Below are 12,797 nucleotides of genomic sequence, written 5' to 3' on the forward strand. Positions count from 1 at the left end.
AATTCTGTTGTTTTTAAACTACATCCCCTAGTGTCTACATCCCATAATGTATTTTGGATGGAATTATGGAGATTCTTGATTTTGTAGGGGGAAATAAAAAATGCTAACAAAATTTTGATCTTCAGCCAGAAATCATTAGAATCAGTCCTGTGTTTATGCAAGAAGGTAATTCCTTAGAAGATAGATATATGATGCCTGTTGGAAGAATTAATAATCAAGAGCAGTGCTACTGTCATGAAGTTTCACCATAAAAATCACTTGTTAGTACTAAAGAATGTTTTCCTGAGTATCCTTTAAAAATGTAACTGTGTGTGAATTAGCAAATCATTAGCAAAGATCAAGGTCTAGCAATATTTCCAGGTCTATTTAAATCTTTGCCCCTTATAAAATGATAATGTTTGTACTACATCTTTATGTAAATGGATGCTGGTTTTTGAAGTCAAAAGTGACCAGCCTAGTGGTTCATATGGTGCACAGACCTTTTTGCCTTCTGTCAGGAACCAGGTTGTCAGAATCTCAACACTCTCAGCAATCCATCCACAGTCTAGTGCTTTGGCTGCTAAGTCAGAAAGGAATGGAAAATGAGATAGGTAAATTATAATAGGAAAAAAAAAAAAGGTTTAGGATAAGGTGGAAGATACTGGGCTTCCCCAGGATGGTAGGGAGGCACAGTCAGATGAAAAGAAAAACATAAGAATGAATAAGTACAAAATAAACTATTTACACATCAGCTTTGCTTGTTTTACAAAAGTGGAATATGCATCAGCTTTGTAATAATTTGAGGTAGTATACCAGGTTTGCATTAGGTTTTCAAAAGTGATGCAATTGTTATTATTATTAATATCTGCATAATTATTATTTTGCATTATCTATAGGTTGCTATACATTGATATTTTAGATTAACTGGTGATGTCCTATCTCCATTTAAAGCAGCATTGTTGGGGCTGGAGGTGCACTCAGTGAGGGTGTGTGCTTAGTACCAAAAAAAAAAAAAAAACAATTTCTTTTTTTTTGTTATTGTTTTTTAAAGGAAATCCTGGACAAAAAGGCCAAAAGGGAGAAAAAGGAAGTGGAAGCACATACAGTAAGTTTATAGTTTCTGTATGCATTTTTGTAATCAATAAGATTGTGATATTGGTGGTCTGAGCTTGAGACAAACTTTGAGAAATTCAGCATTGATCCATGGAGAGTCTGTGGAAGCCAGCCACAGTTTTCTACAAATAAAACATGCTAATTGGAGTAAAACAAATAGATGAGATTATGCAACTCTTTCAATCTCATTACCCATTTGTATTCTGTTTTTGTGATGAGTACTATTTTCTAAAAATTCCACATAGAAAATTGTTCAATTCTCAAGTCAATTTCTATCCACTGAGGGAAAATCAAGCTTATGAATAGAAACAATTACAGCCTCCTTACCTACTAAAACTGAGCTAACTGAAACCTTATATGTAGGAATTTAGACAGCCCAAGAACCCTGACAGATTAATTCTCTGAAGGCTGTGTTGGTCAGGGGCTGAGGAGGGGTGTTTTGTTTTGTTTTACTGAAACCTTGAAAAGGTCACATTCCATATTCTAGACTTTAAGACCTTCAACAGAATAGATTTAGCAGCTGGGATCTTTGTCAGTGGAATGCAGGCCCCAGGTTGCCATGTAGAGAATCTATAAAATGGACCTCAAAAAATAAGCTCATCTTATTGTTAAACGAAACGTTTAACAATATTATTATTATTATTAATATTAATAATATTATTTTAACAAAATTATTATGCATTATTTCTTGTGTGTCTAGGTGAAAGCTTCATTAATACAATGAAAGGGTTATGAAGAGGAACGAGGCTTCTTTACCATTAGGAGTGCATGTAGTGTGTGTGTGTGTGTGTGTGTGTGTGTGTGTGTGTGTGTGTGAGAGAGAGAGAGAGAGAGAGAGAGAGAGAACAGCTGATGTGAACAGAGTTATAGTCTATTCAGGGGTGCATGTTAGACAGATTATAGCAAATCCTTTGATGTACCAAAATCTTGCAATTTTTAGTTGTAATGCTTGTTTTAAAAAATTCAGTACCAGTATATCTCTGCTTTCACAAAAAATGATTTTTAACCTAATACCATGTATGGCTGGCACATTTAGACAATGTAGGGTTATGATTGTGAATAGCAGCCAATAGCAGGATCTTTCGAAGTTGAACAACTCAGAATATTGTGTATCTCTTAGAGTGTTTGGTATTAGCGGTATTATCATTTTTATGATTATATTAAGATAACGGGAGCATTAGTATATTTTTTTGTGTTCTCTTTTTTGTGTATTTTTCCTTTAAGATGGTCACTTTTACACAAAATTCTTCTTATTCTCCTTTGTCCTTTTCCTCCATTTAAGTTCAGTTGAGCTCCACTTGTCAGTCTCTCTTCCCCAGCTTTATGTGTATCTTTATCTCTACCTTTACTTTTTTTTGTCTTTATTTTCTTTCCCTGAGGCTTTCTCTGAGCTTCTAAACACTCACTCTAGTTGAGTTTAGAAACTAAGGAACTTATTTATTTATTTATTTTGTCTGTAAACTGAACAGTCACACTGTCTACTGTTACCTGGGGTTATCAAATGGTTGGAAGATTTTTTTTCAACTATGTTTGGAAATGATGTCAGTTACAGATTTTTCAGGGCTATTTTGGAGTTTATGTGCATACTTTCTTTGACAAATCCATAGAGGGCTACTTATGTACATATGTGTACATAAACTTCATATTCCTCTCTGTGCCTACCCCAAAGAATATATATAACAAATTCAGAATATTTTGAAAAGGAAGAATCATTTACACGTACATCTAATATAAAATGTTCTATATTTTTCATGTTTAATTTGATGTGTCTGTCATCTGTCTTTGTCACTATATACGGCTCTCTTTCCTCTGAAGGACTACACATTACTCCAATATTCAGCTGTTCCATAATTATCATAATAGAGTCATTCAGTCCCTAATCTTGAACCCTCAATTTTGTTTGGCTTTAATACATAATGCTAATATTCAACAACTTCGTACATGATATTGTGAGGATAATTTTTAATATAGGATTTACTCAAAGTAGAATCAATAGGTCAAAGGTTATATGCATATTTTTACAATTTGATTAATTCTAACAAATGGCTTCATAAAGTTGTACCAACTTATGCTGAATAAAAATAACTTGCTCCCCACATAATTAATTAACTGTGGTATATGAAAGGATCATATTGAATTATTTTAATATATATTTGTGTATGTTTCAAACACAATTTAAATGTAATAAAAATAACCATTGATTTCCTCTTTTATGTATATGTCAGGACCAGTACAACTTCCTGATCATATTAGGGGAAGACCCTTTTAAGATCAGGTGGGTTGGGCAGGACACTCTCTGATTCCATCTAATTAAAAGGCCTTTCACCTCTGGACAAGTCATCAACACAACTGACTTCCAAGATTCCTTTTGTGACTCCTCCAAATGACCCTGGTTCCTGTGTCAAGCCTGGCTTCTACTGGCTTCTTCTCCTGATCCTTGGTGCTGATTGGGTCTCCACACTGCCACATTCATACATTCTCCACTCTCCTACCATCACCCCTATCCCCTTTGCACCCCTTGCCTGACTCTCCCATGCAGTGACTGGTGGGGTGCCCAGGCCCATCCTCAGGTACCAGACCAGCAGCCCTCTGCTGTTCACTCTCTTAGTCATGCTAATCCCTCTTTAATTCATCAGATCCTAAGGAGAATTGATCATATGAGAACTGATTATATGTGGTTCTTTAAGTTAAAAACATTATTCTCAACCAAGGTTAGGGATGGCATAGAAGAAAATCTATTCATTCATTCATTCATTCACTTAACATATGTTCACTGTATTCATCCAGAAACAGGATGTAACAACTAGTGAGATAGACATCGTCTCTGGCCTTGCAGAGATAATTGTGCCTGAGAGATTCAGACAAGCCGGCAATTATAACATACTAGAGCTCTATGGGGAAAGAACAGGACTTTATAAGTGTTCCGAGGAGATAAAGATTCCCTAGAATATTAAAAAAAATAAATTGATTTAGTTTTCTTAGTTTACCTTCCTTTCTGATCTCCAGCTTATAGCATATTACTTTTCAAGTTTTTAAAAAGTAAGGTAATGTGGAGCTTTGGATAATTTATTCAACCCATTTGAACCAAAATGTGTTTCCTTAAATTACCTATTTCAAACAAAAACATCTTACGCAATGATAAAACAATGCTGAAAAAAAAAATCATTACAACAAATCTCTCTGTATTTTAAGCTTTAAGTATAAATTCTGGAGAAAGATAAATATTTTAGTAGAAGTAGAGTTATTTTGTGTAAGTGAAGAAGAGGAAGAAATTGAAGAAGTAGGAAAGGCAGACAAAAAAGTATTGGAAAAATGTGGGATGATCCCATGTTATTTTTTAGTGCCTCTGTACTGAGAAATGTGTGACCACATTTTCACACTCTCCTTTTCTTCGAGTTTTAACACACAGCCCCAAGGTTTACACCATTAAGGTTCTTGTAGAATTCCATGTAGTATGTCTATGTGTCTCTCTTCATTTCCTTTCCCTGCCCTTGTTAAACGGTCATGTTAACACCTACCTCACAGGGTTGTTGTGAGGACCATATGAGATATCCTGTGTGTGAAGATGCTCTGTAATATCATAAAGTGCTTTAAAATCATAAGATATGGTTCACAGTGGTCTCTCTGAACGGAAACTGCTGTTCCTCTCTGGTGTAATGCAGACATTTTAAATCTGCAGTTGTAATAAGAGAGAAAGCAAAATGTAAATGCAGGGAGCTAAATAAATGTCATGGATGAAAAAAATGCTAGAGAATAAGACAAGATTTTATATAAGAGCAATGCAAGTGTGACCAGATCACAAATCAATGAGTCTGTGTAAAGAGCATTAGTTATAAATAAAAGAAATGACTACACAGAGTGCACACCAGAGGATGGAAGCTGTCAACAGAGATCAGAACAAAATGTCAGGAGAATAAAACAAGTATTCGGACTCTGAAAGACACAGCCTGAGCCCAGGATGCTTCTGTTGAGAACATTATAAGAAGGCAGGAACAAATTAGCGTTTCAATGAAACTGGTTTGTGTCTGTTACTATATGACCCCAGAATCTCCAGGGATGAAAGAAAGGGATGATTAGCCAATTTTTCAGAGTTCTCAGTATCAGCAAACCATCACCATTGAATAGCTAGTTAGTGCAAACATCTAGAGATAAATTGGGCCTCTGTCCATGGTTTAATTTGATGTGATTTCCTATCCCACATTTCACCAGAGGCCAGGTTGAGTGTGGGAGATGTCTCCTGCCACCAGGTCTTGATCCCACCCTGGCTAGAGAATGACCCTGAACCCAGAGATCCTGGGAGGCAGTTCCAGGGGATTCAATTCACAAGTCATTGGATATCCCAGACTAAATATAGGTTTTTGAGACAAAAAATAGATGCTGTCCAGTCTGAATGCACCCACTTCACCAACTTTATCATTGTACAATGATAAGGAGTCTATACCAAACCCCAAGGTTGGTCTCAATGAATTGTTCAGTATGTTCTCACCCTAAATGAGAAGAACAAGTGTTTCAGTCAAGTGAAAGAATTCCTACCATTCAATTAAGCACTTTGTGAGGCTCTGTCCTACACAGTCACATTATGGAGGTGTGGTTTATTAGTATCTTTTACTATGTTTTGCTCAGACCCAATGAGACTATAAGAATTTTGAGTATCTTATTCAGAATCTCATACAAAGAGAAGAAAAATTTATTTGTCTTTGGTTTCACTTCAATTGAGGACTCAGTTCAATCTCAAATTTCTCAAAGCACTCAGATCACTAATTTTAATCATGAACACTTAAGGGCACTGGCTGAACACCATGTGCTTTTGATACATCATTCTATCTAAATTTCAGAAGAGTGATCAGGGTAAGTACTATTAAGATCTCCATTTAATGGATTAAAAACTGAGGCCTACTGCTAATAAGTGGAAGAGCAGAAACTCAAGCCAAATCTATCATTCTCCAAAGTCCCTATGACTTTTATTCAACATCTCACACTAGTTTAAAATGTGTGTGTTTGTGTGTGTGTGTGTGTGTGTGCATATATACATGAATAAATAGTACAAATATTTAATAGGGAGTCTGTGGAAGGAGGGGAGAGAACAAGATTTGTAATGAGCAGTTGGATTTCCTAGAATAAGCTTTATAATTTGAGGACTCTGAGAAGATATAAAGTCTTATAGTAGGTCAAATTCAAAAAAACCATTTTGATTAATCTTTATTTGCTTATGTTTCCACCTTTGTAACCGCTCTAGACATTGCCTGCAGTCTCTCCCCCAAGAATATTACTCAGAAGCATAGACTCCTACAATGCTCACAGGGCGTCCATTATCACTAATGAGAGTTACTTATGTGCACCTGGGGAAGAGCTACCTGTTAATATTCCATCTTGATTTCAGTAACTGGCTCAGTTTTAACATTTCTCAGTATCATTTGGCTGCTTTGATCTCTCTCTTCTTTTATTGTTTCTTTTTTTTTAACTCCACAGTGTTCTTTCCTTAGTCGCACTAGTTATGAGCTAGCCGAGCAGAATATACCTGAGAGTAATGATGACTCTAGGTAAATTAGATAAATGCTACTAATTCTTGATGGTTATGTGGTGCTTAAAGCTTGCTGGGATTGCAAAAATTGTTGCTAAAGACATACAGCATTTCAGTAACACAATAGTTATGTTCTTTAATAGCATAAATATCCAATACGTCTTTAAATTTAAATGGATATTTAAATCAGTAATAGATCAAGCAGTTAGCACTTGTCCTATTTAGTTCCTACCCCAAATAACTCTTGCAGCCTGACTCACCAGAGTCAATTGGAAGGGAAAAAAAAATCAATACAGACCCATCCAGGTCTTTCGCACCAGCAAATTTGAAATTCATACAGTATGTGCAGGAAAGCAGATGGAGAAGAAATATCTGACACCCTGCTTCCCAGCCCTCCACAATCTCTGAGGACCAAAAAACTTTCTTGCCCCTCTCCAAAGATCTTCAAAGATCCTATTCTGCTGCAAGAAATTTAGCTTTACGTGAACTAACACAAGGTCATTTACTTTGTTCAAATTAAAGCGCCTTTGAGGATAGGTTCACAATCTATTATTTGGTCCCTTAACCTGCCATCTCTAGAAATGTGCTGCTCTCATAATGTGAATCTCAAGACCAAATTCCTTAGAACAACATAGATTGCTTGTACATGAAGTGTCCGGGAAATTCTTCCCATTACGACTTAACCAACAGACTCTTTGATTTTTCCCCGGTGCTACTGTTATTCTCTTTTTTTACGTCCCTGAAATCCTCCCATAATGCTTGATCCACTTCAAAGTCAAATACCTGAATCCCAGGGAAGTTAGAAAGCTGTTTACAAGATTCTAATGTGAATTCTTCAGCAAATGACCCTACTTCCTAATAATGTTTTGTATAAATCTGAATTTTCACTTCCCAGAAATGCTGACCGATAAAGCTGAATGTAAACATCCTTTTGTATGCACAACATTTTCACAAAAACTCCACATGGCATTCAGCATAATACCTCTGCCACCTGCAAAATGATTAGCTATCCTATCATGAAATATCCTCCACCCAGAACTCTTTCCTGTTATATTCTTAAATCTCATAATCAGTACATCAACTATACCCAAGGATGTAATTTCTGGGCACCAAAAGAAGACATAACATATTAATCATGGAGAGTAACCAGTTGAATAAATTATTATTAATGTATTCAGGTATTATTGAGGTAGTTAAGGTCCTTAATAAGTACTTCTGTAATTTTTAAATAGGACCTTCCTTCCTTCCTTCCTTCCTTCCTTCCTTCCTTCCTTCCTTCCTTCCTTCCTTCCTTCCTTCCTTCCTTCCTTTTCCATCATTAAGTTGGACCCATAGCTCTTAAATGAGAATTTTAAGTACTCATTTTTTTAAAAAACAAGATGTTTGTTGTGCTGAAATCACATCCTAGTTAGTATACTTGGTGCTGTAATTACCATCTATGAATTAAAGAAAATGTTTATATTTTCAACTTTATGCCACCCAGGTTCTCTATTGATCCTCTTTCTTATAAATATTCCAAAATTCAAAACATAACTGAAAAGGGGGAAAGGAAATTTGTGTGAGTCTGGTTGTAATACCAAAACAGAACACCAAAAGTTGGTAGCTTAAATAACAAATTCATTTTCTCATGGATCTGGAGACTGGAAGTCCAGGACCCAGCTGCTGGCAGAGCTGCTCCCCACAAGGCATCTCTGCATGGCTTGCAGATGGCTGTCTTCTCACTGGGACCACATTTGGTGCTGTGAGTGCTGTACTTGTGTTTTTTCTCTGCTACAGCACAGATCCTACTGAATCTGAGCACCTTCCGGATGAATTCATATGATCTTACTTGCCTCTGTGAAATCCCTACTTCTAAATACACATTGAGAGGCAAGATATCAACATGTAGATTTGACAAGGACACAATTTAGTCCATTAGAAGAAGGTATCAAAATTGATCTTGTGTCTTGGATAGTTTCCTGTCTAAATTTTCTCAGCATAGGGCTGAGAAAATGTTTTGAAAAATGTTTCAAAGAAAATTTAGTTTTCTCTGCCTGTCTTTCTATCAATTTGTTCTTAAGAGAGTTTAAATTATACCATAAACAAATTCGAGGCATTCTGGTACATTTTATAGTTCTGAGAATAAGTTCACTTTTATTTGTTTCTGAGCAATATTATGTTTTCTCAGTTCACTGACATTCTTCTACATTATGGCATTTCATGAAATAAAAGTAAACAATATCCAATGTCGAAGCTATTAATGAAAAATAGAATGACCTTGGAAATCATTTATATTTTCCCCAAAATGATCACCACCAATGTATTTGTAAGAATAGATAAGTGGAAAATAATGAAAACATGGTCAATCAAGAAATAAAATGTGTTGGTTCATATGAATATTCCAAAATGCAAAACATAAATGAAAAGGGGGAAAGGAAATTGTGTTAGTCTACTTGTAATATCCAAACAGAACACAATAAGAAAGAAAGAAAGAGAGAGAGAAAGAAAGAAAGAAAGAAAGAGAAAGAGAGAAAGAAAGAATTAACTCTTTCAGAAAGAAAGAATTAACCTTTTCATAAGATGGGTTTTGCTTCAAGAATGGAAGGATCCAAGAGTTCAAATTAGATCATTTGGACTGAACCTCTGAAACTGTGCACTCTCTCTTTCTCTCTCTCTCTCTTTCTTACTTTTGTTTATTTTTCTTTAAAGAATGGTCTTGCTGTGTTTCTCAGGATGAACTGAAATTCCTGGGCTCAAACAATATTCCTGCCTCCTCCATTTCCTAAGTAGCTGGGGTTAGAAGCATATACTTCTGCTCCCACTTTTCTCCCTTACTCTTTATGTGTCACATTCATTGTCAGATAGGCTTTTGCTGAGCTGTCTTATCTTTACATTTAGCTGTGCCTGAGAAAAAGTGCCTCCTCCTCCTCTTCCTCCTCCTTCTCCTCCTCCTCCTCCTCCTCCTCCTCCTCCTCCTCCTCCTCCTTCTCTTCTTCTTCTTCTTCTTCTTCTTCTTCTTCTTCTTCTTCTTCTTCTTCTTCTTCTTCTTCTTCTTCTTCTTCTTCTTCTTCTTCTTCTCCTTCTTCTTCTTTTTTGTCTCCACTTGGATTTTTGAGCTTTCTCCTTGATTAACTCCTGTATCTGGAGAGGCTCTATATTTATTGCCCAACAGGTGGAGAAAATACTAAATAGGTGGTAAAACAGGATAGTCCCTTCAGAATCCCAGAGTGTAGGGTCCAAGATACAGAAAAAGTGGACCAACCTCACTGTGTTGTTCAATAATATTTAGAAATATTATTGCTGCTTGTTTATTAGAAAGCAATGCACTAGTTCAGTTATTCCATAATGTGAAAGATTTAAAATTAAGTAACCATACCAATTCTGGTACATATTGATATAGAAGTTGTTTCTAGTTTATGTAGGATATCAGAATATCCTCTGAGGATTTTATCATACAGAGATGACTGAACTCATCATGCAGATTCAAATTTCAGTGGGTTTGTGTTATGGACAGTGGTAGGTGATTTATAAAAGTTCTTTTTGGACTCTGAATTGCAAAGCAGTAAAGAAACTTTTATAATAATGATACTTTTGTGCTACCATCACCTATTTCTAATTATTTGTCCAGATATAAGAGTTTTCATAAATAATAGTGTCATGATTTGGATATGAGATATTCCCCCCAAAGCTCCTGTGTTAATACAGGAATATTCAGAGGTGAAATAATTAGATTGTAAGAGCTGTAACCCAATCTGTCCATCTTAGTTTGAATGGACTAACTGGGTGGTAACCAGGTCGGCCATGTCCAGAGGTAGTGGATCACTAGAGGTGTGTCTTGGAAGGGTTCCTCTTCTCTGTATCCTCTTCCTCTATTTGCTTTCTGGTCACCATGAGCAGAGCATCACTTCTCTGTCATGTTCTCTGCCATGATGTTCTAATTCATTCTGGGCCCAGAGCACTGGCATCAGCCAACCATGGACTGAACCTCAGAAACTGTGCTCAAGTAACTTTTTCTCCTTTAAGTTGCTTTTGTTAGGTGTTTTTGTCACAGTGACAAAAAGCTGACTAACATAACTAAGCATTTATAATATGCTTCTGTGCCAGGCGCTCTGCAAATCACTTCATATACTACCTCTCCTTTACTTAATCTCTCACAAGAAATCTGTAAGTCTGCTATTTCTCCTATAAGGAGTTAGGGCTATTAGTAATCTATGAAAATCACATAACTAATATACGTGTCATAGGTCTCAAGTTTTAATCTTGGTTTATCTGATTCTAAATTTTATCACTTAAGAAAAATACTCCAGTATATCTTTTCTCTCTAACCTCTTCACAATAAATTTATCATTTCTCACATAATAAATTTATGTGAGAATCATATAATATTATACACAAGATTATGAATTATCCTAATGCATTGATTGATTCTCACAAGAATCCTATAAGGCCATAACAAAAAACATCATAAGGAATGTAGAAATTAAGATGCAAACTGGCAGAACACCTGGGTCTAGAGCCAGGTCTCCTGGCTTCTAGCCCAGAGAAGCATCCTGTTTTAAGAATCTGTCCTTACCCTGATGAGTGAGAACAGAAGTCCTCTTGAAATAAATAAAGCCTTTACTACTTTGATCTAAGAGCCCACATATTGATGTCCACCAGTTGCTAAACATATTTCTCTATTTTTTTCTGTTACAATATATGCCAATATTTTTTTCTTAATTCTAATGAGTTTCTACCATAATTACCCTACAGTGATCCAGCAAATGAAACCAACTGTTTCTTGGAAGAGGAAAGAGCTTCTTTTTAGAATTTTTGAAGCTTCGTGTAATATATCCCTACCCATTTCTGGGCACAGCTGTTGACATGAATTATAGTCACTCCTGCCAGGTTTACACAGAATAAAGACCATACACAGTATTGTCTTCTGCCAATTCCATGAAATCAATCTGTACATACAGGAGGCATATTGTCTTTCAATTATTTCAATGCAAAGTCAAGGTCCAAACACTCAGTTTTTTGGAAAGGTATTTTTCCACCATAAAACATTAGAAAATCCTACCCTAGCTTTCAGATCTGCCAATAATTAGAATGACTAAACTTTAAAGGGCCAAATTTGGGACATTTTACTTCACAGTACCCAGATATCATATCCCTAAGTTTTTAACTTTATAGGCTCCTAAGATTACTTTCAGAATAAATTGTATTCATAATAGTATTACTATTTTTATTTATTTTATTTTTTTAAAGAGAGAGAGAGAGAGAGAGAGAGAGAGAGAGAGAGAGAGAGAGAGAGAGAGAGAGAATTTTTAATATTTATTTTTTAGTTCTCGGCGGACACAACATCTTTGTTGGTATGTGGTGCTGAGGATCGAACCCGGGCCGCACGCATGCCAGGCAAGCAAGCTGCCGCTTGAGCCACATCCCCAGCCCAATTACTATTTTTATATAGTACTTTGCAGTTTATAGTACAAATTTTTCATATATTGTTATATTAGAAACCTCAAACCTAGGAGATAGGTGTTATTGTATTTATTTTATAAATGAGCAAATCAGGGCTCAAGGGGGTTAAATTCCTTAACCAATGTCTCAAGCCCTTAGAAGAAGGGTTATAAGGACTTTCATGTTATCTGATTTTCAGAAATCAGAAAGCATGGCAACATAATTTATGCTGTTTTATGCTGAGATCCTTCTAAATATTAAATTTCAAATCTTAATAGATGATTTGACTATTTTTGTGTTCCAGGATTTTAACTGAAGAGCAAAACTTTAAACAATCCACAAATGGATAGTTTATACTATAGTTTATACTATTCCCCTTTATAAAGTTTTTAAAGTTCTCTTTCTGAGTAATTCTAGAAATTAAGAATCACTTAGAAATGAAACATTAAATAATAAAAAGATTTCTCTAAAATGGCAGCAAACATACCAATAAATGAACACTATCCTTCAAAAGATAAACAATATACTTCTGGAAATACAATTGTTTTTATAATTGACAATTTCAAACACAAAGTTCTTCTCTCATCTTAAATATTTGCCATTTTTAGAAAGATCATTCTAACTTTTATCTATTGATTTAATTAAAAATTGACAAATTAAAAAGAATTGACAAATTAATTTTAGGAAATGACAGTCTTCTTTCACATTTTTATTTATTGTTGTAATTTTTTCTTATCATTTGGACTTCCACAATATCATCTGAGTT

At 35.3% G+C, this 12,797-nt stretch overlaps 1 protein-coding gene across 2 annotated transcripts in view; it reads left to right on the plus strand.

Annotated features, from left to right (window-relative positions):
• The window catches only part of Msr1 (macrophage scavenger receptor 1), a 75,000-nt gene that overhangs the window by 41,824 nt on the left and 20,379 nt on the right, over positions 1-12,797 (plus strand). The window contains exons 8-9 of one of the 2 annotated variants that reach the window (XM_005330792.5): positions 1,031-1,084; positions 3,318-4,694. In XM_005330792.5, coding sequence (XP_005330849.1) covers positions 1,031-1,084; positions 3,318-3,361 — 98 coding nt within the window. In that variant the 3' untranslated portion in view covers positions 3,362-4,694. Of the gene's footprint in view, positions 1-1,030; positions 1,085-3,317; positions 4,695-12,797 lie in introns of those variants that run through there. The other variant, XM_078031091.1, reaches the window with a different exon arrangement.

Source organism: Ictidomys tridecemlineatus, chromosome 14 (assembly GCF_052094955.1).
Source record: "Ictidomys tridecemlineatus isolate mIctTri1 chromosome 14, mIctTri1.hap1, whole genome shotgun sequence".
NCBI classification, from domain to species: domain Eukaryota; kingdom Metazoa; phylum Chordata; class Mammalia; order Rodentia; family Sciuridae; genus Ictidomys; species Ictidomys tridecemlineatus.